At 66.9% G+C, this 24,080-nt stretch overlaps 2 protein-coding genes across 6 annotated transcripts in view; both read right to left on the bottom strand.

The window, feature by feature from the left end:
- Positions 1–24,080, bottom strand: part of LOC140411199 (WD repeat-containing protein 26) — a 365,602-nt gene that overhangs the window by 247,146 nt on the left and 94,376 nt on the right. The gene's annotated exons all lie outside the window — the stretch shown is intronic.
- LOC140411264 (alanine--tRNA ligase, mitochondrial-like) overlaps positions 1–24,080 on the bottom strand; it is a 155,250-nt gene that overhangs the window by 76,338 nt on the left and 54,832 nt on the right. Inside the window, exons 4-5 of the mRNA XM_072500387.1 lie at positions 14,734–14,847; positions 14,118–14,258 (exon numbers count right to left, since the gene is read on the bottom strand). Of these exons, the coding sequence (XP_072356488.1) occupies positions 14,118–14,258; positions 14,734–14,847 (255 nt within the window). The remainder of the gene's footprint in view (positions 1–14,117; positions 14,259–14,733; positions 14,848–24,080) is intronic.

Below are 24,080 nucleotides of genomic sequence, written 5' to 3'. Positions count from 1 at the left end.
GAGGGTCTCCTCTCCTGTCCCTCAGTGTAACCTCCACTCCCCCCTCTCAGTGCCTCCTCTCCTGTCCCTCAGTGTAACCTACACTCCCCCCTCTCAGTGCCTCCTCTCCTGTCCCTCAGTGTAACCTCCACTCCCCCCTCTCAGAGGGTCTCCTCTCCTGTCCCTCAGTGTAACCTCCACTCCCCCCTCTCAGTGCCTCCTCTCCTGTCCCTCAGTGTAACCTCCACTCCCCCCTCTCGGTGCTTCCTCTCCTGTCCCTCAGTGTAACCTCCACTCCCCCCTCTCAGTGCCTCTTCTCCTGTCCCTCAGTGTAACCTCCACTCCCCCCTCTCAGTGCCTCCTCTCCTGTCCCTCAGTGTAACCTCCACTCCCCCCTCTCAGTGCCTCCTCTCCTGTCCCTCAGTGTAACCTCCACTCCCCCCTCTCGGTGCATCCTGTACTGTCCCTCAGTGTAACCTCCACTCCCCCCTCTCAGTGCCTCCTCTCCTGTCCCTCAGTGTAACCTCCGCTCCCCCCTCTCGGTGCCTCCTCTCCTGTCCCTCAGTGTAACCTCCGCTCCCCCCTCTCAGTGCCTCCTGTACTGTCCCTCAGTGTAACCTCCACTCCCCCCTCTCAGTGCCTCCTCTCCTGTCCCTCAGTGTAACCTCCACTCCCCCTCTCGGTGCCTCCTGTACTGTCCCTCAGTGTAACCTCCGCTCCCCCCTCTCAGAGAGTCTCCTCTCCTGTCCCTCAGTGTAACCTCCACTCCCCCCTCTCGGTGCCTCCTCTCCTGTCCCTCAGTGTAACCTCCACTCCCCCCTCTCAGTGCCTCCTCTTCTGTCCCTCAGTGTAACCTGCGCTCCCCCCTCTCAGAGGGTCTCCTCTCCTGTCCCTCAGTGTAACCTCCGCTCCCCCCTCTCAGTGCCTCCTCTCCTGTCCCTCAGTGTAACCTCGACTCCCCCCCCTCAGTGCCTCCTCTCCTGTCGCTCAGTGTAACCTCCACTCCCCCCGTCTGTGCCGCCTCTCCTGTCCCTCAGTGTAACCTCCGCTCCCCCCTCTCAGAGTGCCTCCTCTCCTGTCCATCAGTGTAACCTCCACTCCCCCCTCTCAGAGGGTCTCCTCTCCTGTCCCTCAGTGTAACCTCCGCTCCCCCCGTCTCGGTCCCTCCTCTCCTGTCCCTCAGTGTAACCTACACTCCCCCCTCTCAGTGCCTCCTCTCCTGTCCCTCAGTGTAACCTCCACTCCCCCCTCTCAGAGGGTCTCCTCTCCTGTCCCTCAGTGTAACCTCCACTCCCCCCTCTCAGTGCCTCCTCTCCTGTCCCTCAGTGTAACCTACACTCCCCCCTCTCAGTGCCTCCTCTCCTGTCCCTCAGTGTAACCTCCACTCCCCCCTCTCAGAGGGTCTCCTCTCCTGTCCCTCAGTGTAACCTCCACTCCCCCCTCTCAGTGCCTCCTCTCCTGTCCCTCAGTGTAACCTCCACTCCCCCCTCTCGGTGCTTCCTCTCCTGTCCCTCAGTGTAACCTCCACTCCCCCCTCTCAGTGCCTCCTCTCCTGTCCCTCAGTGTAACCTCCACTCCCCCCTCTCAGTGCCTCCTCTCCTGTCCCTCAGTGTAACCTCCACTCCCCCCTCTCGGTCCCTCCTCTCTGTCCCTCAGTGTAACCTCCACTCCCCCCTCTCAGTGCCTCCTCTCCTGTCCCTCAGTGTAACCTCCACTCCCCCCTCTCGGTGCATCCTGTACTGTCCCTCAGTGTAACCTCCACTCCCCCCTCTCAGTGCCTCCTCTCCTGTCCCTCAGTGTAACCTCCGCTCCCCCCTCTCGGTGCCTCCTCTCCTGTCCCTCAGTGTAACCTCCGCTCCCCCCTCTCAGTGCCTCCTGTACTGTCCCTCAGTGTAACCTCCACTCCCCCCTCTCAGTGCCTCCTCTCCTGTCCCTCAGTGTAACCTCCACTCCCCCTCTCGGTGCCTCCTGTACTGTCCCTCAGTGTAACCTCCGCTCCCCCCTCTCAGAGAGTCTCCTCTCCTGTCCCTCAGTGTAACCTCGACTCCCCCCCCTCAGTGCCTCCTCTCCTGTCGCTCAGTGTAACCTCCACTCCCCCCGTCTGTGCCGCCTCTCCTGTCCCTCAGTGTAACCTCCGCTCCCCCCTCTCAGAGTGCCTCCTCTCCTGTCCATCAGTGTAACCATCGCTACCCCCGTCTCGGTGTCTCCTCTCCTGTCCCTCAGTGTAACCTCCACTCCCCCCCCCTCAGAGTGCCTCCTCTCCTGTCCCTCAGTGGAACCTCCACTCCCCCCCCCTCAGAGTGCCTCCTCTCCTGTCCATCAGTGTAACCATCGCTACCCCCGTCTCGGTGCCTCCTCTCCTGTCCCTCAGTGTAACCTCCACTCCCCCCTCTTAGTGCCTCCTCTCCTGTCCCTCAGTGTAACCTCCACTCCCCCCTCTCAGAGTGCCTCCTCTCCTGTCCCTCAGTGTAACCTCCACTCGCCCCTCTCGGTGCCTCCTCTCCTGTCCCTCAGTGTAACCTCCACTCCCCCCTCTCGGTGCCTCCTCTCCTGTCTCTCAGTGTAACCTCCACTCCCCCCTCTCGGTGCCTCCTCTCCTGTCCCTCAGTGTAACCTCCACTCCCCCCTCTCGGTGCCTCCTCTCCTGTCTCTCAGTGTAACCTCCACTCCCCCCTCTCGGTGCCTCCTCTCCTGTCCCTCAGTGTAACCTCCACTCCCCCCTCTCGGTGCCTCCTCTCCTGTCCCTCAGTGTAACCTCCACTCCCCCCTCTCGGTGCCTCCTCTCCTGTCCCTCAGTGTAACCTCCACTCCCCCATTCTCGGTGCCTCCTCTCCTGTCCCTCAGTGTAACCTCCGCTCCCCCCTCTCAGTGCCTCCTGTACTGTCCCTCAGTGTAACCTCCACTCCCCCCTCTCAGTGCCTCCTCTCCTGTCCCTCAGTGTAACCTCCGCTCGCCCCTATCGGTGCCTCCTCTCCTGTCCCTCAGTGTAACCTCCGCTCCCCCCGTCTCGGTCCCTCCTCTCCTGTCCCTCAGTGTAACCTCCACTCCCCCCTCTCAGAGGGTCTCCTCTCCTGTCCCTCAGAGTAACCTCCACTCCCCCCTCTCGGTGCCTCCTGTACTGTCCCTCAGTGTAACCTCCGCTCCCTCCGAGTGTCTCCTCTCCTGTCCCTCAGTGTAACCTCCGCTCCCCCCTCTCAGAGGGTCTGCACTCCTGTCCCTCAGTGTAACCTCCACTCCCCCCTCTCAGTGCCTCCTCTCCTGTCCCTCAGTGTAACCTCCACTCCCCCCTCTCAGTGCCTCCTCTGTCCCTCAGTGTAACCTCCACTCCCCCCTCTCGGTGCTTCCTCTCCTGTCCCTCAGTGTAACCTCCACTCCCCCTCTCAGTGCCTCTTCTCCTGTCCCTCAGTGTAACCTCCACTCCCCCCTCTCAGTGCCTCCTCTCCTGTCCCTCAGTGTAACCTCCACTCCCCCCTCTCGGCGCCTCCTCTCCTGTCCCTCAGTGTAACCTCCACTCCCCCCTCTCAGTGCCTCTTCTCCTGTCCCTCAGTGTAACCTCCACTCCCCCCTCTCGGTGCATCCTGTACTGTCCCTCAGTGTAACCTCCACTCCCCCCTCTCAGTGCCTCCTCTCCTGTCCCTCAGTGTAACCTCCGCTCCCCCCTCTCGGTGCCTCCTCTCCTGTCCCTCAGTGTAACCTCCGCTCCCCCCTCTCAGTGCCTCCTGTACTGTCCCTCAGTGTAACCTCCACTCCCCCCTCTCAGAAAGTCTCCTCTCCTGTCCCTCAGTGTAACCTCCACTCCCCCCCCGTCTCGGTCCCTCCTCTCCTGTCCCTCAGTGTAACCTCCACTCCCCCCTCTCGGTGTCTCCTCTCCTGTCCCTCAGTGTAACCTCCGCTCCCCCCCTCTCAGTGCCTCCTCTCCTGTCCTCAGTGTAACCTCCGCTCCCCCCCTCTCAGTGCCTCCTCTCCTGTCCCTCAGTGTAACCTCCGCTGCCTCCTCTCCTGTCCCTCAGTGTAACCTCCACTCCCCCCTCTCGGTGCTTCCTCTCTGTCCCTCAGTGTAACCTCCACTCCCCCCTCTCAGTGCCTCCTCTCCTGTCCCTCAGTGTAACCTCCACTCCCCCCTCTTGGTGCCTCCTGTACTGTCCCTCAGTGTAACCTCCACTCCCCCCTCTCAGAGAGCCTCCTGTACTGTCCCTCAGTGTAACCTCCGCTCCCTCAGAGTGTCTCCTCTCCTGTCCCTCAGTGTAACCTCCGCTCCCTCCGAGTGTCTCCTCTCCTGTCCCTCAGTGTAACCTCCGCTCCCCCCTCTCAGAGGGTCTCCTCTCCTGTCCCTCAGTGTAACCTCCACTCCCCCCCTCTCAGTGCCTCCTGTACTGTCCCTCAGTGTAACCTCCGCTCCCTCCGAGTGTCTCCTCTCCTGTCCCTCAGTGTAACCTCCGCTCCCCCCTCTGTGCCTCCTCTCCTGTCCCTCAGTGTAACCTCCACTCCCCCCTCTCGTGCCTCCTCTCCTGTCCCTCAGTGTAACCTCCACTCACCCCTCTCGGTGCCTCCTCTCCTGTCCCTCAGTGTAACCTCCACTCCCCCCTCTCAGTGCCTCCTCTTCTGTCCCTCAGTGTAACCTGCGCTCCCCCCTCTCAGAGGGTCTCCTCTCCTGTCCCTCAGTGTAACCTCCGCTCCCCCCTCTCAGTGCCTCCTCTCCTGTCCCTCAGTGTAACCTCGACTCCCCCCCCTCAGTGCCTCCTCTCCTGTCGCTCAGTGTAACCTCCACTCCCCCCGTCTGTGCCGCCTCTCCTGTCCCTCAGTGTAACCTCCGCTCCCCCCTCTCAGAGTGCCTCCTCTCCTGTCCATCAGTGTAACCTCCACTCCCCCCTCTCAGAGGGTCTCCTCTCCTGTCCCTCAGTGTAACCTCCGCTCCCCCCGTCTCGGTCCCTCCTCTCCTGTCCCTCAGTGTAACCTACACTCCCCCCTCTCAGTGCCTCCTCTCCTGTCCCTCAGTGTAACCTCCACTCCCCCCTCTCAGAGGGTCTCCTCTCCTGTCCCTCAGTGTAACCTCCACTCCCCCCTCTCAGTGCCTCCTCTCCTGTCCCTCAGTGTAACCTACACTCCCCCCTCTCAGTGCCTCCTCTCCTGTCCCTCAGTGTAACCTCCACTCCCCCCTCTCAGAGGGTCTCCTCTCCTGTCCCTCAGTGTAACCTCCACTCCCCCCTCTCAGTGCCTCCTCTCCTGTCCCTCAGTGTAACCTCCACTCCCCCCTCTCGGTGCTTCCTCTCCTGTCCCTCAGTGTAACCTCCACTCCCCCCTCTCAGTGCCTCCTCTCCTGTCCCTCAGTGTAACCTCCACTCCCCCCTCTCAGTGCCTCCTCTCCTGTCCCTCAGTGTAACCTCCACTCCCCCCTCTCGGTCCCTCCTCTCTGTCCCTCAGTGTAACCTCCACTCCCCCCTCTCAGTGCCTCCTCTCCTGTCCCTCAGTGTAACCTCCACTCCCCCCTCTCGGTGCATCCTGTACTGTCCCTCAGTGTAACCTCCACTCCCCCCTCTCAGTGCCTCCTCTCCTGTCCCTCAGTGTAACCTCCGCTCCCCCCTCTCGGTGCCTCCTCTCCTGTCCCTCAGTGTAACCTCCGCTCCCCCCTCTCAGTGCCTCCTGTACTGTCCCTCAGTGTAACCTCCACTCCCCCCTCTCAGTGCCTCCTCTCCTGTCCCTCAGTGTAACCTCCACTCCCCCTCTCGGTGCCTCCTGTACTGTCCCTCAGTGTAACCTCCGCTCCCCCCTCTCAGAGAGTCTCCTCTCCTGTCCCTCAGTGTAACCTCGACTCCCCCCCCTCAGTGCCTCCTCTCCTGTCGCTCAGTGTAACCTCCACTCCCCCCGTCTGTGCCGCCTCTCCTGTCCCTCAGTGTAACCATCGCTACCCCCGTCTCGGTGTCTCCTCTCCTGTCCCTCAGTGTAACCTCCACTCCCCCCCCCTCAGAGTGCCTCCTCTCCTGTCCCTCAGTGGAACCTCCACTCCCCCCCCCTCAGAGTGCCTCCTCTCCTGTCCATCAGTGTAACCATCGCTACCCCCGTCTCGGTGCCTCCTCTCCTGTCCCTCAGTGTAACCTCCACTCCCCCCTCTTAGTGCCTCCTCTCCTGTCCCTCAGTGTAACCTCCACTCCCCCCTCTCAGAGTGCCTCCTCTCCTGTCCCTCAGTGTAACCTCCACTCGCCCCTCTCGGTGCCTCCTCTCCTGTCCCTCAGTGTAACCTCCACTCCCCCCTCTCGGTGCCTCCTCTCCTGTCTCTCAGTGTAACCTCCACTCCCCCCTCTCGGTGCCTCCTCTCCTGTCCCTCAGTGTAACCTCCACTCCCCCCTCTCGGTGCCTCCTCTCCTGTCTCTCAGTGTAACCTCCACTCCCCCCTCTCGGTGCCTCCTCTCCTGTCCCTCAGTGTAACCTCCACTCCCCCCTCTCGGTGCCTCCTCTCCTGTCCCTCAGTGTAACCTCCACTCCCCCCTCTCGGTGCCTCCTCTCCTGTCCCTCAGTGTAACCTCCACTCCCCCATTCTCGGTGCCTCCTCTCCTGTCCCTCAGTGTAACCTCCGCTCCCCCCTCTCAGTGCCTCCTGTACTGTCCCTCAGTGTAACCTCCACTCCCCCCTCTCAGTGCCTCCTCTCCTGTCCCTCAGTGTAACCTCCGCTCGCCCCTATCGGTGCCTCCTCTCCTGTCCCTCAGTGTAACCTCCGCTCCCCCCGTCTCGGTCCCTCCTCTCCTGTCCCTCAGTGTAACCTCCACTCCCCCCTCTCAGAGGGTCTCCTCTCCTGTCCCTCAGAGTAACCTCCACTCCCCCCTCTCGGTGCCTCCTGTACTGTCCCTCAGTGTAACCTCCGCTCCCTCCGAGTGTCTCCTCTCCTGTCCCTCAGTGTAACCTCCGCTCCCCCCTCTCAGAGGGTCTGCACTCCTGTCCCTCAGTGTAACCTCCACTCCCCCCTCTCAGTGCCTCCTCTCCTGTCCCTCAGTGTAACCTCCACTCCCCCCTCTCAGTGCCTCCTCTGTCCCTCAGTGTAACCTCCACTCCCCCCTCTCGGTGCTTCCTCTCCTGTCCCTCAGTGTAACCTCCACTCCCCCTCTCAGTGCCTCTTCTCCTGTCCCTCAGTGTAACCTCCACTCCCCCCTCTCAGTGCCTCCTCTCCTGTCCCTCAGTGTAACCTCCACTCCCCCCTCTCGGCGCCTCCTCTCCTGTCCCTCAGTGTAACCTCCACTCCCCCCTCTCAGTGCCTCTTCTCCTGTCCCTCAGTGTAACCTCCACTCCCCCCTCTCGGTGCATCCTGTACTGTCCCTCAGTGTAACCTCCACTCCCCCCTCTCAGTGCCTCCTCTCCTGTCCCTCAGTGTAACCTCCGCTCCCCCCTCTCGGTGCCTCCTCTCCTGTCCCTCAGTGTAACCTCCGCTCCCCCCTCTCAGTGCCTCCTGTACTGTCCCTCAGTGTAACCTCCACTCCCCCCTCTCAGAAAGTCTCCTCTCCTGTCCCTCAGTGTAACCTCCACTCCCCCCCCGTCTCGGTCCCTCCTCTCCTGTCCCTCAGTGTAACCTCCACTCCCCCCTCTCGGTGTCTCCTCTCCTGTCCCTCAGTGTAACCTCCGCTCCCCCCCTCTCAGTGCCTCCTCTCCTGTCCTCAGTGTAACCTCCGCTCCCCCCCTCTCAGTGCCTCCTCTCCTGTCCCTCAGTGTAACCTCCGCTGCCTCCTCTCCTGTCCCTCAGTGTAACCTCCACTCCCCCCTCTCGGTGCTTCCTCTCTGTCCCTCAGTGTAACCTCCACTCCCCCCTCTCAGTGCCTCCTCTCCTGTCCCTCAGTGTAACCTCCACTCCCCCCTCTTGGTGCCTCCTGTACTGTCCCTCAGTGTAACCTCCACTCCCCCCTCTCAGAGTGCCTCCTGTACTGTCCCTCAGTGTAACCTCCGCTCCCTCAGAGTGTCTCCTCTCCTGTCCCTCAGTGTAACCTCCGCTCCCTCCGAGTGTCTCCTCTCCTGTCCCTCAGTGTAACCTCCGCTCCCCCCTCTCAGAGGGTCTCCTCTCCTGTCCCTCAGTGTAACCTCCACTCCCCCCCTCTCAGTGCCTCCTGTACTGTCCCTCAGTGTAACCTCCGCTCCCTCCGAGTGTCTCCTCTCCTGTCCCTCAGTGTAACCTCCGCTCCCCCCTCTGTGCCTCCTCTCCTGTCCCTCAGTGTAACCTCCACTCCCCCCTCTCGTGCCTCCTCTCCTGTCCCTCAGTGTAACCTCCACTCACCCCTCTCGGTGCCTCCTCTCCTGTCCCTCAGTGTAACCTCCACTCCCCCCTCTCGGTGCCTCCTCTCCTGTCCCTCAGTGTAACCTCCGTCCCCCCTCTCAGTGTCTCCTCTCGTGTCCCTCAGTGTAACCTCCACTCCCCCCTCTCAGTGCCTCCTCTCCTGTCCCTCAGTGTAACCTCCACTCCCCCCTCTCGGTGCCTCCTCTCCTGTCCCTCAGTGTAACCTCCACTCCCCCCTCTCGGTGCCTCCTCTCCTGTCCCTCAGTGTAACCTCCACTCCCCCCTCTCAGAGTGCCTCCTCTTCTGTCCCTCAGTGTAACCTGCGCTCCCCCCTCTCAGAGGGTCTCCTCTCCTGTCCCTCAGTGTAACCTCCGCTCCCCCCTCTCAGTGCCTCCTCTCCTGTCCCTCAGTGTAACCTCGACTCCCACCCCCTCAGAGTGCCTCCTCTCCTGTCCCTCAGTGTAACCTCCGCTCCCCCCTCTCAGTGCCTCCTCTCCTGTCCCTCAGTGGAACCTCCACTCCCCCCCCTCAGTGCCTCCTCTCCTGTCCCTCAGTGTAACCTCCACACCCCCCTCAGAGTACCTCCTCTCCTGTCCATCAGTGTAACCTCCGCTCCCCCCTCTCAGTGCCTCCTCTACTGTCCCTCAGTGTAACCTCCACTCCCCCCTCTCAGTGCCTCCTCTCCTGTCCCTCAGTGTAAACTCCACTCCCCCCTCTCGGTGCCTCCTCTCCTGTCCCTCAGTGTAACCTCCACTCCCCCCTCTCAGTGCCTCCTCTCCTGTCCCTCAGTGTAACCTCCACTCCCCCCTCTCGGTGCCTCCTCTCCTGTCCCTCAGTGTAACCTCCACTCCCCCCTCTCAGTGCCTCCTCTCCTGTCCCTCAGTGTAACCTCCACTCCCCCCTCTCGGTGCCTCCTGTACTGTCCCTCAGTGTAACCTCCGCTCCCCCCTCTCGGTACCTCCTCTCCTGTCCCTCAGTGTAACCTCCGCTCCCCCCTCTCAGTGCCTCCTCTCCTGTCCCTCAGTGTAACCTCCACTCCCCCTTCTCAGAGGGTCTCCTCTCCTGTCCCTCAGTGTAACCTCCACTCCCCCCGTCTCGGTCCCTCCTCTCCTGTCCCTCAGTGTAACCTCCACTCACCCCTCTCAGTGCCTCCTCTCCTGTCCCTCAGTGTAACCTCCACTCCCCCCTCTCAGAGGGTCTCCTCTGCTGTCCCTCAGTGTAACCTCCACTCCCCCCTCTCGGTGCCTCCTGTACTGTCCCTCAGTGTAACCTCCACTCCCCCCTCTCGGTGCTTCCTCTCTGTCCCTCAGTGTAACCTCCACTCCGCCCTCTCGGTGCCTCCTGTACTGTCCCTCAGTGTAACCTCCACTCCCCCCTCTCAGAGTGCCTCCTGTACTGTCCCCCAGTGTAACCTCCGCTCCCTCCGAGTGTCTCCTCTCCTGTCCCTCAGTGTAACCTCCGCTCCCCCCTCTCAGTGCCTCCTCTCCTGTCCCTCAGTGTAACCTCCACTCCCCCCTCTCAGAGGGTCTCCTCTGCTGTCCCTCAGTGTAACCTCCACTCCCCCCTCTCGGTGCCTCCTGTACTGTCCCTCAGTGTAACCTCCACTCCCCCCTCTCGGTGCTTCCTCTCTGTCCCTCAGTGTAACCTCCACTCCGCCCTCTCGGTGCTTCCTCTCTGTCCCTCAGTGTAACCTCCACTCCCCCCTCTCAGTGCCTCCTCTCCTGTCCCTCAGTGTAACCTCCGCTCCCCCCTCTCAGTGCCTCCTGTACTGTCCCTCAGTGTAACCTCCACTCCCCCCTCTCAGAGTGCCTCCTGTACTGTCCCCCAGTGTAACCTCCGCTCCCTCCGAGTGTCTCCTCTCCTGTCCCTCAGTGTAACCTCCGCTCCCCCCTCTCAGTGCCTCCTCTACTGTCCCTCAGTGTAACCTCCGCTCCCCCCTCTCAGAGGGTCTCCTCTCCTGTCCCTCAGTGTCACCTCCACTCCCCCTTCTCAGAGGGTCTCCTCTCCTGTCCCTCAGTGTAACCTCCACTCCCCCCTCTCAGTGCCTCCTCTCCTGTCCCTCAGTGTAACCTCCGCTCCCTCCGAGTGTCTCCTCTCCTGTCCCTCAGTGTAACCTCCGCTCCCCCCTCTCGTGCCTCCTCTCCTGTCCCTCAGTGTAACCTCCACTCCCCCCCTCTCAGTGTCTCCTCTCCTGTCCCTCAGTGTAACCTCCACTCCCCCCTCTCAGTGCCTCCTCTCCTGTCCCTCAGTGTAACCTCCGCTCCCCCCGTCTCGGTGCCTCCTCTCCTGTCCCTCAGTGTAACCTCCGCTCCCCCCTCTCGGTGTCTCCTCTCCTGTCCCTCAGTGTAACCTCCACTCCCCCCTCTCGGTGCCTCCTCTCCTGTCCCTCAGTGTAACCTCCACTCCCCCCTCTCAGTGCCTCCTGTCCTGTCCCTCAGTGTAACCTCCACTCCCCCCTCTCGGTGCATCCTGTACTGTCCCTCAGTGTAACCTCCACTCCCCCCTCTCAGTGCCTCCTCTCCTGTCCCTCAGTGTAACCTCCGCTCCCCCCTCTCGGTGCCTCCTCTCCTGTCCCTCAGTGTAACCTCCACTCCCCCCTCTCGGTGCCTCCTCTCCTGTCCCTCAGTGTAACCTCCACTCCCCCCTCTCAGTGCCTCCTGTACTGTCCCTCAGTGTAACCTCCACTCCCCCCTCTCAGTGCCTCCTCTCCTGTCCCTCAGTGTAACCTCCGCTCCCCCCTCTCGGTGCCTCCTCTCCTGTCCCTCAGTGTAACCTCCACTCCCCCCTCTCGGTGCCTCCTCTCCTGTCCCTCAGTGTAACCTCCACTCCCCCCTCTCAGTGCCTCCTCTCCTGACCCTCAGTGTAACCTCCGCTCCCCCCTCTCGGTGCTTCCTCACTGTCCCTCAGTGTAACCTCCGCTCCCCCCTCTCAGAGGGTCTCCTCTCCTGTCCCTCAGTGTAACCTCCACTCCCCCCTCTCAGAGGGTCTCCTCTCCTGTCCCTCAGTGTAACCTCCGCTCCCCCCTCTCAGTGCCTCCTGTACTGTCCCTCAGTGTAACCTCCACTCCCTTCGAGTGTCTCCTCTCCTGTCCCTCAGTGTAACCTCCGCTCCCCCCTCTCAGAGGGTCTCCTCTCCTGTCCCTCAGTGTAACCTCCACTCCCCCCCTCTCAGTGCCTCCTGTACTGTCCCTCAGTGTAACCTCCGCTCCCTCAGATTGTCTCCTCTCCTGTCCCTCAGTGTAACCTCCGCTCCCCCCTCTCGTGCCTCCTCTCCTGTCCCTCAGTGTAACCTCCACTCCCCCCTCTCAGTGCCTCCTCTCCTGTCCCTCAGTGTAACCTCCGCTCCCCCCGTCTCGGTGCCTCCTCTCCTGTCCCTCAGTGTAACCTCCGCTCCCCCCTCTCGGTGTCTCCTCTCCTGTCCCTCAGTGTAACCTCCACTCCCCCCTCTCGGTGCCTCCTCTCCTGTCCCTCAGTGTAACCTCCACTCCCCCCTCTCAGTGTGTCTCCTCTTCTGTCCCTCAGTGTAACCTCCACTCCCCCCTCTCAGAGGGTCTCCTCTCCTGTCCCTCAGTGTAACCTCCGCTCCCCCCTCTCAGTGCCTCCTCTCCTGTCCCTCAGTGTAACCTCCACTCCCCCCTCTCAGTGCCTCCTCTACCGTCCCTCAGTGTAACCTCCACTCCCCCCTCTCGGTGCCTCCTCTCCTGTCCCTCAGTGTAACCTCCACTCCCCCCTCTCGGTGTCTCCTCTCCTGTCCCTCAGTGTAACCTCCACTCCCCCCTCTCGGTGCCTCCTCTCCTGTCCTTCAGTGTAACCTCCGTCCCCCCTCTCAGTGTCTCCTCTCCTGTCCCTCAGTGTAACCTCCACTCCCCCCTCTCGGTGCCTCCTCTCCTGTCCCTCAGCGTAACCTCCACTCCCCCCTCTCAGTGCCTCCTCTCCTGTCCCTCAGTGTAACCTCCGCTCCCCCCTCTCGGTGCCTCCTCTCCTGTCCCTCAGTGTAACCTCCGCTCCCCCCGTCTCGGTCCCTCCTCTCCTGTCCCTCAGTGTAACCTCCACTCCCCCCTCTCAGTGCCTCCTCTCCTGTCCCTCAGTGTAACCTCCACTCCCCCCTCTCAGTGCCTCCTCTCCTGTCCCTCAGTGTAACCTCCACTCCCCCCTCTCGGTGCCTCCTGTACTGTCCCTCAGTGTAACCTCCACTCCCCCCTCTCAGTGCCTCCTCTCCTGTCCCTCAGTGTAACCTCCACTCCCCCCTCTCAGTGCCTCCTCTCCTGTCCCTCAGTGTAACCTCCACTCCCCCCTCTCGGTGCCTCCTCTCCTGTCCCTCAGTGTAACCTCCACTCCCCCCTCTCAGTGCCTCCTCTCCTGTCCCTCAGTGTAACCTCCACTCCCCCCTCTCGGTGCCTCCTGTACTGTCCCTCAGTGTAACCTCCACTCCCCCCTCTCGGTGCAACCTGTACTGTCCCTCAGTGTAACCTCCACTCCCCCCTCTCAGTGCCTCCTCTCCTGTCCCTCAGTGTAACCTCCGCTCCCCCCTCTCGGTACCTCCTCTCCTGTCCCTCAGTGTAACCTCCGCTCCCCCCTCTCAGTGCCTGCTGTACTGTCCCTCAGTGTAACCTCCACTCCCCCCGCCTCGGTCCCTCCTCTCCTGTCCCTCAGTGTAACCTCCACTCCCCCCTCTCAGAGGGTCTCCTCTCCTGTCCCTCAGTGTAACCTCCACTCCCCCCTCTCGGTACCTCCTCTCCTGTCCCTCAGTGTAACCTCCACTCCCCCCTCTCAGAGGGTCTCCTCTCCTGTCCCTCAGTGTAACCTCCACTCCCCCCTCTCAGTGCCTCCTCTCCTGTCCCTCAGTGTAACCTCCGCTCCCCCCTCTCGGTGCCTCCTCTCCTGTCCCTCAGTGTAACCTCCCCTCCCCCCTCTCAGTGCCTCCTGGACTGTCCCCCAGTGTAACCTCTGCTCCCTCCGAGTGTCTCCTCTCCTGTCCCTCAGTGTACCCTCCACTCCCCCCCTCTCAGTGTCTCCTCTCCTGTCCCTCAGTGTAACCTCCACTCCCCCCTCTCAGTGCCTCCTCTCCTGTCCCTCAGTGTAACCTCCGCTCCCCCCGTCTCGGTGCCTCCTCTCCTGTCCCTCAGTGTAATCTCCACTCCCCCCTCTCAGTGCCTCCTCTGCAGTCCCTCAGTGTAACCTCCGCTCCCCCCCTCTCAGTGTCTCTTCTCCTGTCCCTCAGTGTAACCTCCGCTGCCCCCCCTCTCAGTGTCTCTTCTCCTGTCCCTCAGTGTAACCTCCACTCCCCCCTCTCGGTGCCTCCTGTACTGTCCCTCAGTGTAACCTCCACTCCCCCCTCTCGGTGCCTCCTGTACTGTCCCTCAGTGTAACCTCCACTCCCCCCTCTCGGTGCCTCCTGTACTGTCCCTCAGTGTAACCTCCACTCCCCCCTCTCGGTGCCTCCTGTACTGTCCCTCAGTGTAACCTCCACTCCCCCCTCTCGGTGCCTCCTCTCCTGTCCCTCAGCGTAACCTCCGCTCCCCCCGTCTCGGTGCCTCCTCTCCTGTCCCTCAGTGTAACCTCCACTCCCCCCTCTCGGTGCCTCCTGTACTGTCCCTCAGTGTAACCTCCACTCCCCCCTCTCGGTGCCTCCTCTCCTGTCCCTCAGTGTAACCTCCGCTCCCCCCTCTCGGTGCCTCCTGTACTGTCCCTCAGTGTAACCTCCGCTCCCCCCTCTCGGTGCCTCCTGTACTGTCCCTCAGTGTAACCTCCGCTCCCCCCTCTCAGTGCCTCCTGTACTGTCCCTCAATGTAACCTCTGCTCTCTCCCCCCCCCCCCCCCCTCACGATGCCGTGGGATCGAGCACAGCACCTCCCAGTTAGAGTGGGGTTAGTGACAGTGATTCCTACCTTGATGCTGTAGTCAAAACGCAGTCTGTCAGCTGTGATGTGTGAGCCTCTCTGCTCAGTGTGGTCGCCAAGCACAGCGCGGAGGGCAAAGTTCAGCAGGTGAGTGGCTGTGTGTTTGACCATGCAGGCCAGACGGTGAGCCTGAAATACCAGTCAGCAGCATTAAAACGCAAGAAAAGCATGGCAGTGATCTTCGCAAACTGCTCATCCAGAGAGCAAGCTCACAGGGGCTCATCTCTCCGGATGCCAGCTGCAGCAATTTCAATTCACTCCCTCAATCTGCAATAAAACCCTGGTTTCAGCTGGATTGTATGAAAATCCCGTCTGGTTCGCCCACACCCTGAGGACAGGAATCCTGCCGTCCTTCTACCTCCGTGTGATTCCAGACCCACAGGCAGGCGGTTGACGTCCTCTCCAAGGCCCAGGCCCATCACCACAGGTGTCAGAGGGAAATCGGAGTGGGCAATGATTCCGGGCCTTGTCAGCGACTCCCGCAATCTCAAACCAACCACAAACACAGACTGGTCACAGCACAACAGTACAAAACCACCAGCCTGAACACCGACTACCTTACCTCCCAACTCCCCAGCAACCACCCCCTAATCATGCAAATTACCTCATCCACAAACAAGTTGAGTCTGTCTCCAATGTGTAATGATTCAGGGACACAGACGGTGTGAATGGCAAAGCCTCCTGCTGACTGAACATCCTCCACAGGGAGCAGCACATCCTGAGGGAAATCACAACCGGACCAAGTGTTAGTTCACTTATTCTCCTCAGCTTTTGTTTAAAACGGTGATGGAGCCCTCGCTGGCCAGGCCCCGTGCCCAGCCCCGTGCCCGGCCCCGTGCCCGGCCCCGTGCCCAGCCCCGTGGGTGATGGAGCCCTTGCTGGCCATGCCCCGTTCCCAGCCCCATTCCCGGCCACGTGCCCAGCCCCGTGCCCAGCCCCGTGCCCAGCCCCGTGCCCAGCCCCGTGCCCAGCCCCGTGCCCAGCCCCGTGCCCAGCCCCGTGCCCAGCCCCGTGCCCAGCCCCGTGCCCAGCCCCGTGCCCAGCCCCGTGCCCAGCCCCGTGCCCAGCCCCGTGCCCAGCCCCGTGCCCAGCCCCGTGCCCAGCCCCGTGCCCAGCCCCGTGGGTGACGGAGCCCTCGCTGGCCAGGCCCCGTTCCCAGCCCCATTCCCGGCCCCGTGCCCAGCTCCGTGCCCAGCCCCGTGGGTGACGGAGCCCTTGCTGGCCATGCCCCGTTCCCAGCCCCATTCCCGGCCACGTGCCCAGCCCCGTGCCCAGCCCCGTGCCCAGCCCCGTGCCCAGCCCCGTGCCCAGCCCCGTGCCCAGCCCCGTGGGTGACGGAGCCCTCGCTGGCCAGGCCCCGTTCCCAGCCCCATTCCCGGCCCCGTGCCCAGCCCCGTGGGTGACGGAGCCCTTGCTGGCCATGCCCCGTTCCCAGCCCCATTCCCGGCCCCGTGCCCAGCCCCGTGCCCAGCCCCGTGCCCAGCCCCGTGCCCAGCCCCGTGCCCAGCCCCGTGCCCAGCCCCGTGGGTGACGGAGCCCTCGCAGGCCATGCCCCGTTCCCAGCCCCATTCCCGGCCCCGTGCCCAGCCCCGTGCCCAGCCCCGTTCGTGAAGGAGCCCTCGCTGGCCAGGCCCCGTTCCCAGCCCCGTGGGTGACGGAGCCCTCGCTGGCCAGGCCCCGTTCCCAGCCCCCTGGGTGATGGAGCCCTCGCTGGCCAGGCCCCGTTCCCAGCCCCCTGGGTGATGTAGCCCTCACTGGCCAGGCCCCGTTCCCAGCCCCCTGGGTGATGGAGCCCTCGCTGGCCAGGCCCCGTTCCCAGCCCCGTTCGTGATGGAGCCCTCGCTGGCCAGGCCCCGTTCCCAGCCCCCTGGGTGATGTAGCCCTCGCTGGCCAGGCCCCGTTCCCAGCCCCCTGGGTGATGGAGCCCTCGCTGGCCAGGCCCCGTTCCCAGCCCCCTGGGTGACGGAGCCCTCGCTGGCCAGGCCCCGTTCCCAGCCCCGTGCCCAGCCCCCTGGGTGATGGAGCCCTCGCTGGCCAGGCCCCGTTCCCAGCCCCGTTCGTGATGGAGCCCTCGCTGGCCAGGCCCCGTTCCCAGCCCCGTTCCCAGCCCCCTGGGTGATGGAGCCCTCGCTGGCCAGGCCCCGTTCCCAGCCCCGTGGGTGACGGAGCCCTCGCTGGCCAGGCCCCGTTCCCAGCCCCGTGGGTGACGGAGCCCTCGCTGGCCAGGCCCCGTTCCCAGCCCCGTGGGTGACGGAGCCCTCGCTGGCCAGGCCCTGTTCCCAGCCCCGTTCCCAGCCCCGTGGGTGACGGAGCCCTCACTGGCCAGGCCCTGTTCCCAGCCCCGTTCCCAGCCCCGTGGGTGACGGAGCCCTCGCTGGCCAGGCCCCGTTCCCAGCCCCGTGGGTGATGGAGCCCTCGCTGGCCAGGCCCCGTTCGCAGCCCCGTTCCCAGCCCCCTGGGTGATGGAGCCCTCACTGGCCAGGCCCCGTTCCCAGCCCCGTTCCCAGCCCCGTGGGTGATGGAGCCCTCGCTGGCCAGGCCCCACTCCCAGCCCCGTTCCCAGCCCCGTGGTTGACGGAGCCCTCGCTGGCCAGGCCGCGTGCCCAGCCCCGTTCCCAGCCCCGTTCGTGATCGAGCCCTCGCTGGCCAGGCCCCGTTCCCAGCCCCCCCCGTGGGCGACGGAGCCCTCGCTGGCCAGGCCCCGTTCCCAGCCCCGTGGGTGACGGAGCCCTCGCTGGCCAGGCCTCACTCCCAGCCCCGTTCCCAGCCCCGTGGGTGACGGAGCCCTCGCTGGCCAGGCCCCGTTCCCAGCCCCGTGGGTGACGGAGCCCTCGCTGGCCAGGCCCCGTTCCCAGCCCCGTGGGTGACGGAGCCCTCGCTGGCCAGGCCCCGTTCCCAGCCCCCTGGGTGATTGAGCCCTCGCTGGCCAGGCCCCGTTCCCAGCCCCGTGGGTGACGGAGCCCTCGCTGGCCAGGCCCCGTTCCCAGCCCCGTGGGTGACGGAGCCCTCACTGGCCAGGCCCCGTTCCCAGCCCCCTGGGTGATTGAGCCCTCGCTGGCCAGGCCCCACTCCCAGCCCCGTTCCCAGCCCCATGGGTGATTGAGCCCTCGCTGGCCAGGCCCCGTTCCCAGCCCCGTGGGTGATTGAGCCCTCGCTGGCCAGGCCCCACTCCCAGCCCCGTTCCCAGCCCGTGGGTGATTGAGCCCTCGCTGGCCAGGCCCCGTTCCCAGCCCCGTGGGTGACGGAGCCCTCGCTGGCCAGGCCCCGTTCCCAGCCCCGTTCCCAGCCCCCTGGGTGATGGAGCCCTCACTGGCCAGGCCCCGTGCCCAGCCCCGTTCCCAGCCCCGTTCCCAGCCTCGTGGGTGACGGAGCCCTCGCTGGCCAGGCCCCGTGCCCAGCCCCGTGGGTGATGGAGCCCTCACTGGCCAGGCCCCGTTCCCAGCCTCGTGGGTGACGGAGCCCTCGCTGGCCAGACCTCGTTCCCAGCCCCGTGGGTGACGGAGCCCTCGCTGGCCAGGCCCCGTGCCCAGCCCCGTTCGTGATGGAGCCCTCGCTGGCCAGGCCCCGTTCCCAGCACCCCCCGTGGGTGACGGAGCCCTCGCTGGCCAGGCCCCATTCCCAGCCCCGTTCCCAGCCCCATGGGTGATGGAGCCCTCGCTGGCCAGGCCCCGTTCCCAGCCCCCTGGGTGATGGAGCCCTCACTGGCCAGGCCCTGTTCCCAGCCCCGTGGGTGATGGAGCCCTCGCTGGCCAGGCCCCGTTCCCAGCCCACCCCGTGGGTGACGGAGCCCTCGCTGGCCAGGCCCCGTTCCCAGCCCCGTGGGTGACGGAGCCCTCGCTGGCCAGGCCCCGTTCCCAGCCCCCTGGGTGACGGAGCCCTCGCTGGCCAGGCCCCGTTCCCAGCCCCGTGGGTGATGGAGCCCTCGCTGGCCAGGCCCCGTTCCCAGCCCCATTCCCGGCCCCCTGGGTGATGGAGCCCTCGCTGGCCAGGCCCCGTGCCCAGCCCCGTGGGTGATGGAGCCCTCGCTGGCCAGGCCCCGTTCCCAGCCCCGTTCCCAGCCCCCGGGGTGATGGAGCCCTCGCTGGCCAGGCCCCGTTCCCAGCCCCGTGGGTGATGGAGCCCTCACTGGCCAGGCCCCGTTCCCAGCCCCCTGGGTGATGGAGCCCTCACTGGCCAGGCCCCGTTCCCAGCCCCGTGGGTGATGGAGCCCTCGCTGGCCAGGCCCCGTTCCCAGCCCCGTGGGTGACGGAGCCCTCACTGGCCAGACCCCGTTCCCAGCCCCGTTCCCAGCCCCGTGGGTGAGGGAGCCCTCACTGGCCAGGCCCCGTTCCCAGCCCCGTTCCCAGCGCCCCCGTGGGTGATGGAGGCCTCGCTGGCCAGGCCCCGTTCCCAGCCCCGTGGGTGACGGAGCCCCCGCTGGCCAGGCCCCGTTCCCAGCCCCGTGGGTGATGGAGCCCTCACTGGCCAGGCCCCGTTCCCAGCCCCGTTCCCAGCCCCGTGGGTGACGGAGCCCTCGCTGGCCAGGCCCCGTTCCCAGCCCCGTGGGTGATGGAGCCCTCACTGGCCAGGCCCCGTGCCCAGCCCCGTGGGTGATGTAGCCCTCGCTGGCCAGGCCCCGTGCCCAGCCCCGTGGGTGATGTAGCCCTCGCTGGCCAGGCCCCGTTCCCAGCCCCGTGGGTGATGTAGCCCTCGCTGGCCAGGCCCCGTTCCCAGCCCCGTGGGTGACGGAGCCCTCGCTGGCCAGGCCCCGTTCCCAGCCCCGTGGGTGATGGAGCCCTCGCTGGCCAGACCTCGTTCCCAGCCCCATGGGTGATGGAGCCCTCGCTGGCCAGGCCCCGTTCCCAGCCCCGTGGGTGATGGAGCCCTCGCTGGCCAGGCCCTGTTCCCAGCCCCGTTCCCAGCCCCCTGGGTGATGGAGCCCTCGCTGGCCAGGCCCCGTTCCCAGCCCCGTGGGTGACGGAGCCCTCGCTGGCCAGGCCCCGTTCCCAGCCCCCTGGGTGATGGAGCCCTCGCTGGCCAGGCCCCGTTCCCAGCCCCGTGGGTGACGGAGCCCTCGCTGGCCAGGCCCCACTCCCAGCCCCGTTCCCAGCCTCGTGGGTGATGTAGCCCTCGCTGGCCAAGCCCCGTGCCCAGCCCCGTGGGTGACGGAGCCCTCGCTGGCCAGGCCCCGTTCCCAGCCCCATGGGTGATGGAGCCCTCGCTGGCCAGGCCCCGTTCCCAGCCCCCTGGGTGATGGAGCCCTCGCTGGCCAGGCCCCGTTCCCAGCCCCCCCCCCGTGGGTGACGGAGCCCTCGCTGGCCAGGCCCCGTTCCCAGCCCCGTGGGTGACGGAGCCCTCGCTGGCCAGGCCCCGTTCCCAGCCCCGTTCGTGATCGAGCCCTCGCTGGCCAGGCCCCGTTCCCAGCCCCCCCCGTGGGTGACGGAGCCCTCGCTGGCCAGGCCCCGTTCCCAGCCCCGTGGGTGATGGAGCCCTCACTGGCCAGGCCCCGTTCCCAGCCCCGTGGGTGACGGAGCCCTCGCTGGCCAGGCCTCACTCCCAGCCCCGTGGGTGACGGAGCCCTCGCTGGCCAGGCCCCGTTCCCAGCCCCGTGGGTGACGGAGCCCTCGCTGGCCAGGCCCCGTTCCCAGCCCCGTGGGTGACGGAGCCCTCGCTGGCCAGGCCCCGTTCCCAGCCCCCTGGGTGATTGAGCCCTCGCTGGCCAGGCCCCACTCCCAGCCCCGTTCCCAGCCCCATGGGTGATTGAGCCCTCGCTGGCCAGGCCCCGTTCCCAGCCCCGTGGGTGATTGAGCCCTCGCTGGCCAGGCCCCACTCCCAGCCCCGTTCCCAGCCCGTGGGTGATTGAGCCCTCGCTGGCCAGGCCCCGTTCCCAGCCCCGTGGGTGATTGAGCCCTCGCTGGCCAGGCCCCACTCCCAGCCCCGTTCCCAGCCCGTGGGTGATGGAGCCCTCGCTGGCCAGGCCCCGTTCCCAGCCCCGTTCCCAGCCCCCTGGGTGATGGAGCCCTCACTGGCCAGGCCCCGTGCCCAGCCCCGTTCCCAGCCTCGTGGGTGACGGAGCCCTCGCTGGCCAGGCCCCGTGCCCAGCCCCGTGGGTGATGGAGCCCTCACTGGCCAGGCCCCGTTCCCAGCCCCGTTCCCAGCCCCCTGGGTGATGGAGCCCTCGCTGGCCAGGCCCCGTTCCCAGCCCTGTGGGTGATGGAGCCCTCACTGGCCAGGCCCCGTTCCCAGCCCCGTTCCCAGCCCCCTGGGTGATGGAGCCCTCGCTGGCCAGGCCCCGTTCCCAGCCCCGTTCGTGATGGAGCCCTCGCTGGCCAGGCCCCGTTCCCAGCCCCGTTCCCAGCCCCATGGGTGATGGAGCCCTCGCGGGCCGGGCCCCGTTCCCAGCCCCGTTCGTGATGGAGCCCTCGCTGGCCAGACCTCGTTCCCAGCCCCGTTCGTGATGGAGCCCTCGCTGGCCAGGCCCCGTTCCCAGCCCCGTTCTCAGCCCCGTGGGTGACGGAGCCCTCGCTGGCCAGGCCCCGTTCCCAGCCCCGTGGGTGATGGAGCCCTCGCTGGCCAGGCCCCGTGCCCAGCCCCGTTCGTGATGGAGCCCTCGCTGGCCAGGCCCCGTTCCCAGCACCCCCCGTGGGTGACGGAGCCCTCGCTGGCCAGGCCCCATTCCCAGCCCCGTTCCCAGCCCCGTGGGTGACGGAGCCCTCGCTGGCCAGGCCCTGTTCCCAGCCCCGTTCCCAGCCCCGTGGGTGATGGAGCCCTCGCTGGCCAGGCCCCGTTCCCAGCCCCCCCCGTGGGTGACGGAGCCCTCGCTGGCCAGGCCCCGTTACCAGCCCCGTGGGTGACGGAGCCCTCGCTGGCCAGGCCCCGTTCCCAGCCCCCTGGGTGACGGAGCCCTCGCTGGCCAGGCCCCGTGCCCAGCCCCGTGGGTGACGGAGCCCTCGCTGGCCAGGCCCCGTTCCCAGCCCCGTTCCCAGCCCCGTGGGTGATGGAGCCCTCGCTGGCCAGGCCCCGTTCCCAGCCCCGTGGGTGATGGAGCCCTCACTGGCCAGGCCCCGTTCCCAGCCCCGTTCCCAGCCCCGTGGGTGATGGAGCCCTCGCTGGCCAGGCCCCGTGCCCAGCCCCGTGGGTGACGGAGCCCTCGCTGGCCAGGCCCCGTTCCCAGCCCCGGTCCCAGCCCCCTGGGTGATGGAGCCCTCGCTGGCCAGGCCCCGTTCCCAGCCCCGTGGGTGACGGAGCCCTCGCTGGCCAGGCCCCGTGCCCAGCCCCGTGGGTGATGGAGCCCTCGCTGGCCAGGCCCCGTTCCCAGCCCCGTTCCCAGCCCCCTGGGTGATGGAGCCCTCGCTGGCCAGGCCCCGTTCCCAGCCCCGTGGGTGATGGAGCCCTCACTGGCCAGGCCCCGTTCCCAGCCCCGTTCGTGACGGAGCCCTCACTGGCCAGGCCCCGTTCCCAGCCCCGTGGGTGATGGAGCCCTCGCTGGCCAGGCCCCGTGCCCAGCCCCGTGGGTGACGGAGCCCTCACTGGCCAGGCCCCGTTCCCAGCCCCGTTCCCAGCCCCCCCGTGGGTGATGGAGCCCTCGCTGGCCAGGCCCCGTTCCCAGCACCGTGGGTGATGGAGCCCTCGCTGGCCAGGCCCCGATCCCAGCCCCGTGGGTGATGGAGCCCTCGCTGGCCAGGCCCCGTTCCCAGCCCCATTCCCAGCCCCGTGGGTGACGGAGCCCCCGCTGGCCAGGCCCCGTTCCCAGCCCCGTGGGTGATGGAGCCCTCACTGGCCAGGCCCCGTTCCCAGCCCCATTCCCAGCCCCGTGGGTGACGGAGCCCCCGCTGGCCAGGCCCCGTTCCCAGCCCCGTGGGTGATGGAGCCCTCGCTGGCCAGGCCCCGATCCCAGCCCCGTGGGTGATGGAGCCCTCGCTGGCCAGGCCCCGTTCCCAGCCCCATTCCCAGCCCCGTGGGTGATGGAGCCCTCGCTGGCCAGGCCCCGTGCCCAGCCCCGTTCCCAGCCCCGTGGGTGATGGAGCCCTCACTGGCCAGGCCCCGTTCCCAGCCCCGTGGGTGATGGAGCCCTCGCTGGCCAGGCCCCGATCCCAGCCCCGTGGGTGATGGAGCCCTCACTGGCCAGGCCCCGTTCCCAGCCCCATTCCCAGCCCCGTGGGTGACGGAGCCCCCGCTGGCCAGGCCCCGTTCCCAGCCCCGTGGGTGATGGAGCCCTCACTGGCCAGGCCCCGTTCCCAGCCCCGTTCCCAGCCCCGTGGGTGATGGAGCCCTCGCTGGCCAGGCCCCGTTCCCAGCCCCCCGTGGGTGACGGAGCCCTCGCTGGCCAGGCCCCGTTCCCAGCCCCCTGGGTGACGGAGCCCTCGCTGGCCAGGCCCCGTTCCCAGCCCCGTGGGTGATGGAGCCCTCGCTGGCCAGACCTCGTTCCCAGCCCCATGGGTGATGGAGCCCTCGCTGGCCAGGCCCCGTTCCCAGCCCCGTGGGTGATGGAGCCCTCGCTGGCCAGGCCCTGTTCCCAGCCCCGTTCCCAGCCCCCTGGGTGATGGAGCCCTCGCTGGCCAGGCCCCGTTCCCAGCCCCGTGGGTGACGGAGCCCTCGCTGGCCAGGCCCCGTTCCCAGCCCCCTGGGTGATGGAGCCCTCGCTGGCCAGGCCCCGTTCCCAGCCCCGTGGGTGACGGAGCCCTCGCTGGCCAGGCCCCGATCCCAGCCCCGTGCCCAGCCCCGTGGGTGATGGAGCCCTCGCTGGCCAAGCCCCGTGCCCAGCCCCGTGGGTGACGGAGCCCTCGCTGGCCAGGCCCCGTTCCCAGCCCCCTGGGTGATGGAGCCCTCGCTGGCCAGGCCCCGTTCCCAGCCCCGTGGGTGACGGAGCCCTCGCTGGCCAGGCCCCGATCCCAGCCCCGTTCCCAGCCCCGTGCCCAGCCCCGTGGGTGACGGAGCCCTCGCTGGCCAGGCCCCGTGCCCAGCCCCGTGGGTGATGGAGCCCTCGCTGGCCAGGCCCCGTGCCCAGCCCCGTGGGTGATGTAGCCCTCGCTGGCCAAGCCCCGTGCCCAGCCCCGTGGGTGACGGAGCCCTCGCTGGCCAGGCCCCCTTCCCAGCCCCCTGGGTGATGGAGCCCTCGCTGGCCAGGCCCCGTTCCCAGCCCCGTGCCCAGCCCCGTGGGTGATGGAGCCCTCGCTGGCCAGGCCCCGTTCCCAGCCCCGTTCCCAGCCCTGTGGGTGATGGAGCCCTCGCTGGCCAGGCCCCGTTCCCAGCCCCGTTCCCAGTCCCCGTGGGTGATGGAGCCCTCGCTGGCCAGGCCCCGTTCCCAGCCCCGTGGGTGACGGAGCCCTCACTGGCCAGGCCCCGTTCCCAGCCCCGTGGGTGACGGAGCCCTCGCTGGCCAGGCCCCGTTCCCAGCCCCGTGGGTGACGGAGCCCTCGCTGGCCAGGCCCCGTTCCCAGCCCCGTTCCCAGCCCCCTGGGTGATGGAGCCCTCGCTGGCCAGGCCCCGTTCCCAGCCCCGTGGGTGACGGAGCCCTCGCTGGCCAGGCCCCGTTCCCAGCCCCGTGGGTGATGGAGCCCTCACTGGCCAGGCCCCGTGCCCAGCCCCGTTCCCAGCCCCCTGGGTGATGGAGCCCTCGCTGGCCAGGCCCCGTTCCCAGCCCCGTTCCCAGCCCCGTGGGTGACGGAGCCCTCGCTGGCCAGGCCCCGTTCCCAGCCCCGTGGGTGATGGAGCCCTCGCTGGCCAGGCCCGGTGCCCAGCCCCGTGGGTGATGGAGCCCTCGCTGGCCAGGCCCCGTTCCCAGCCCCGTGGGTGACGGAGCCCTCGCTGGCCAGGCCCCGTTCCCAGCCCGGTGGGTGATGGAGCCCTCGCTGGCCAGGCCCCGTTCCCAGCCCCATTCCCAGCCCCGTGGGTGACGGAGCCCTCGCTGGCCAGGCCCCGTTCCCAGCCCCGTGGGTGACGGAGCCCTCGCTGGCCAGGCCCCGTTCCCAG

The sequence above is a fragment of the Scyliorhinus torazame genome, chromosome 4, assembly GCF_047496885.1.
Source record: "Scyliorhinus torazame isolate Kashiwa2021f chromosome 4, sScyTor2.1, whole genome shotgun sequence".
NCBI classification, from domain to species: Eukaryota; Metazoa; Chordata; class Chondrichthyes; order Carcharhiniformes; family Scyliorhinidae; genus Scyliorhinus; species Scyliorhinus torazame.
This window is presented reverse-complemented; position numbering and strand designations above follow the sequence as displayed.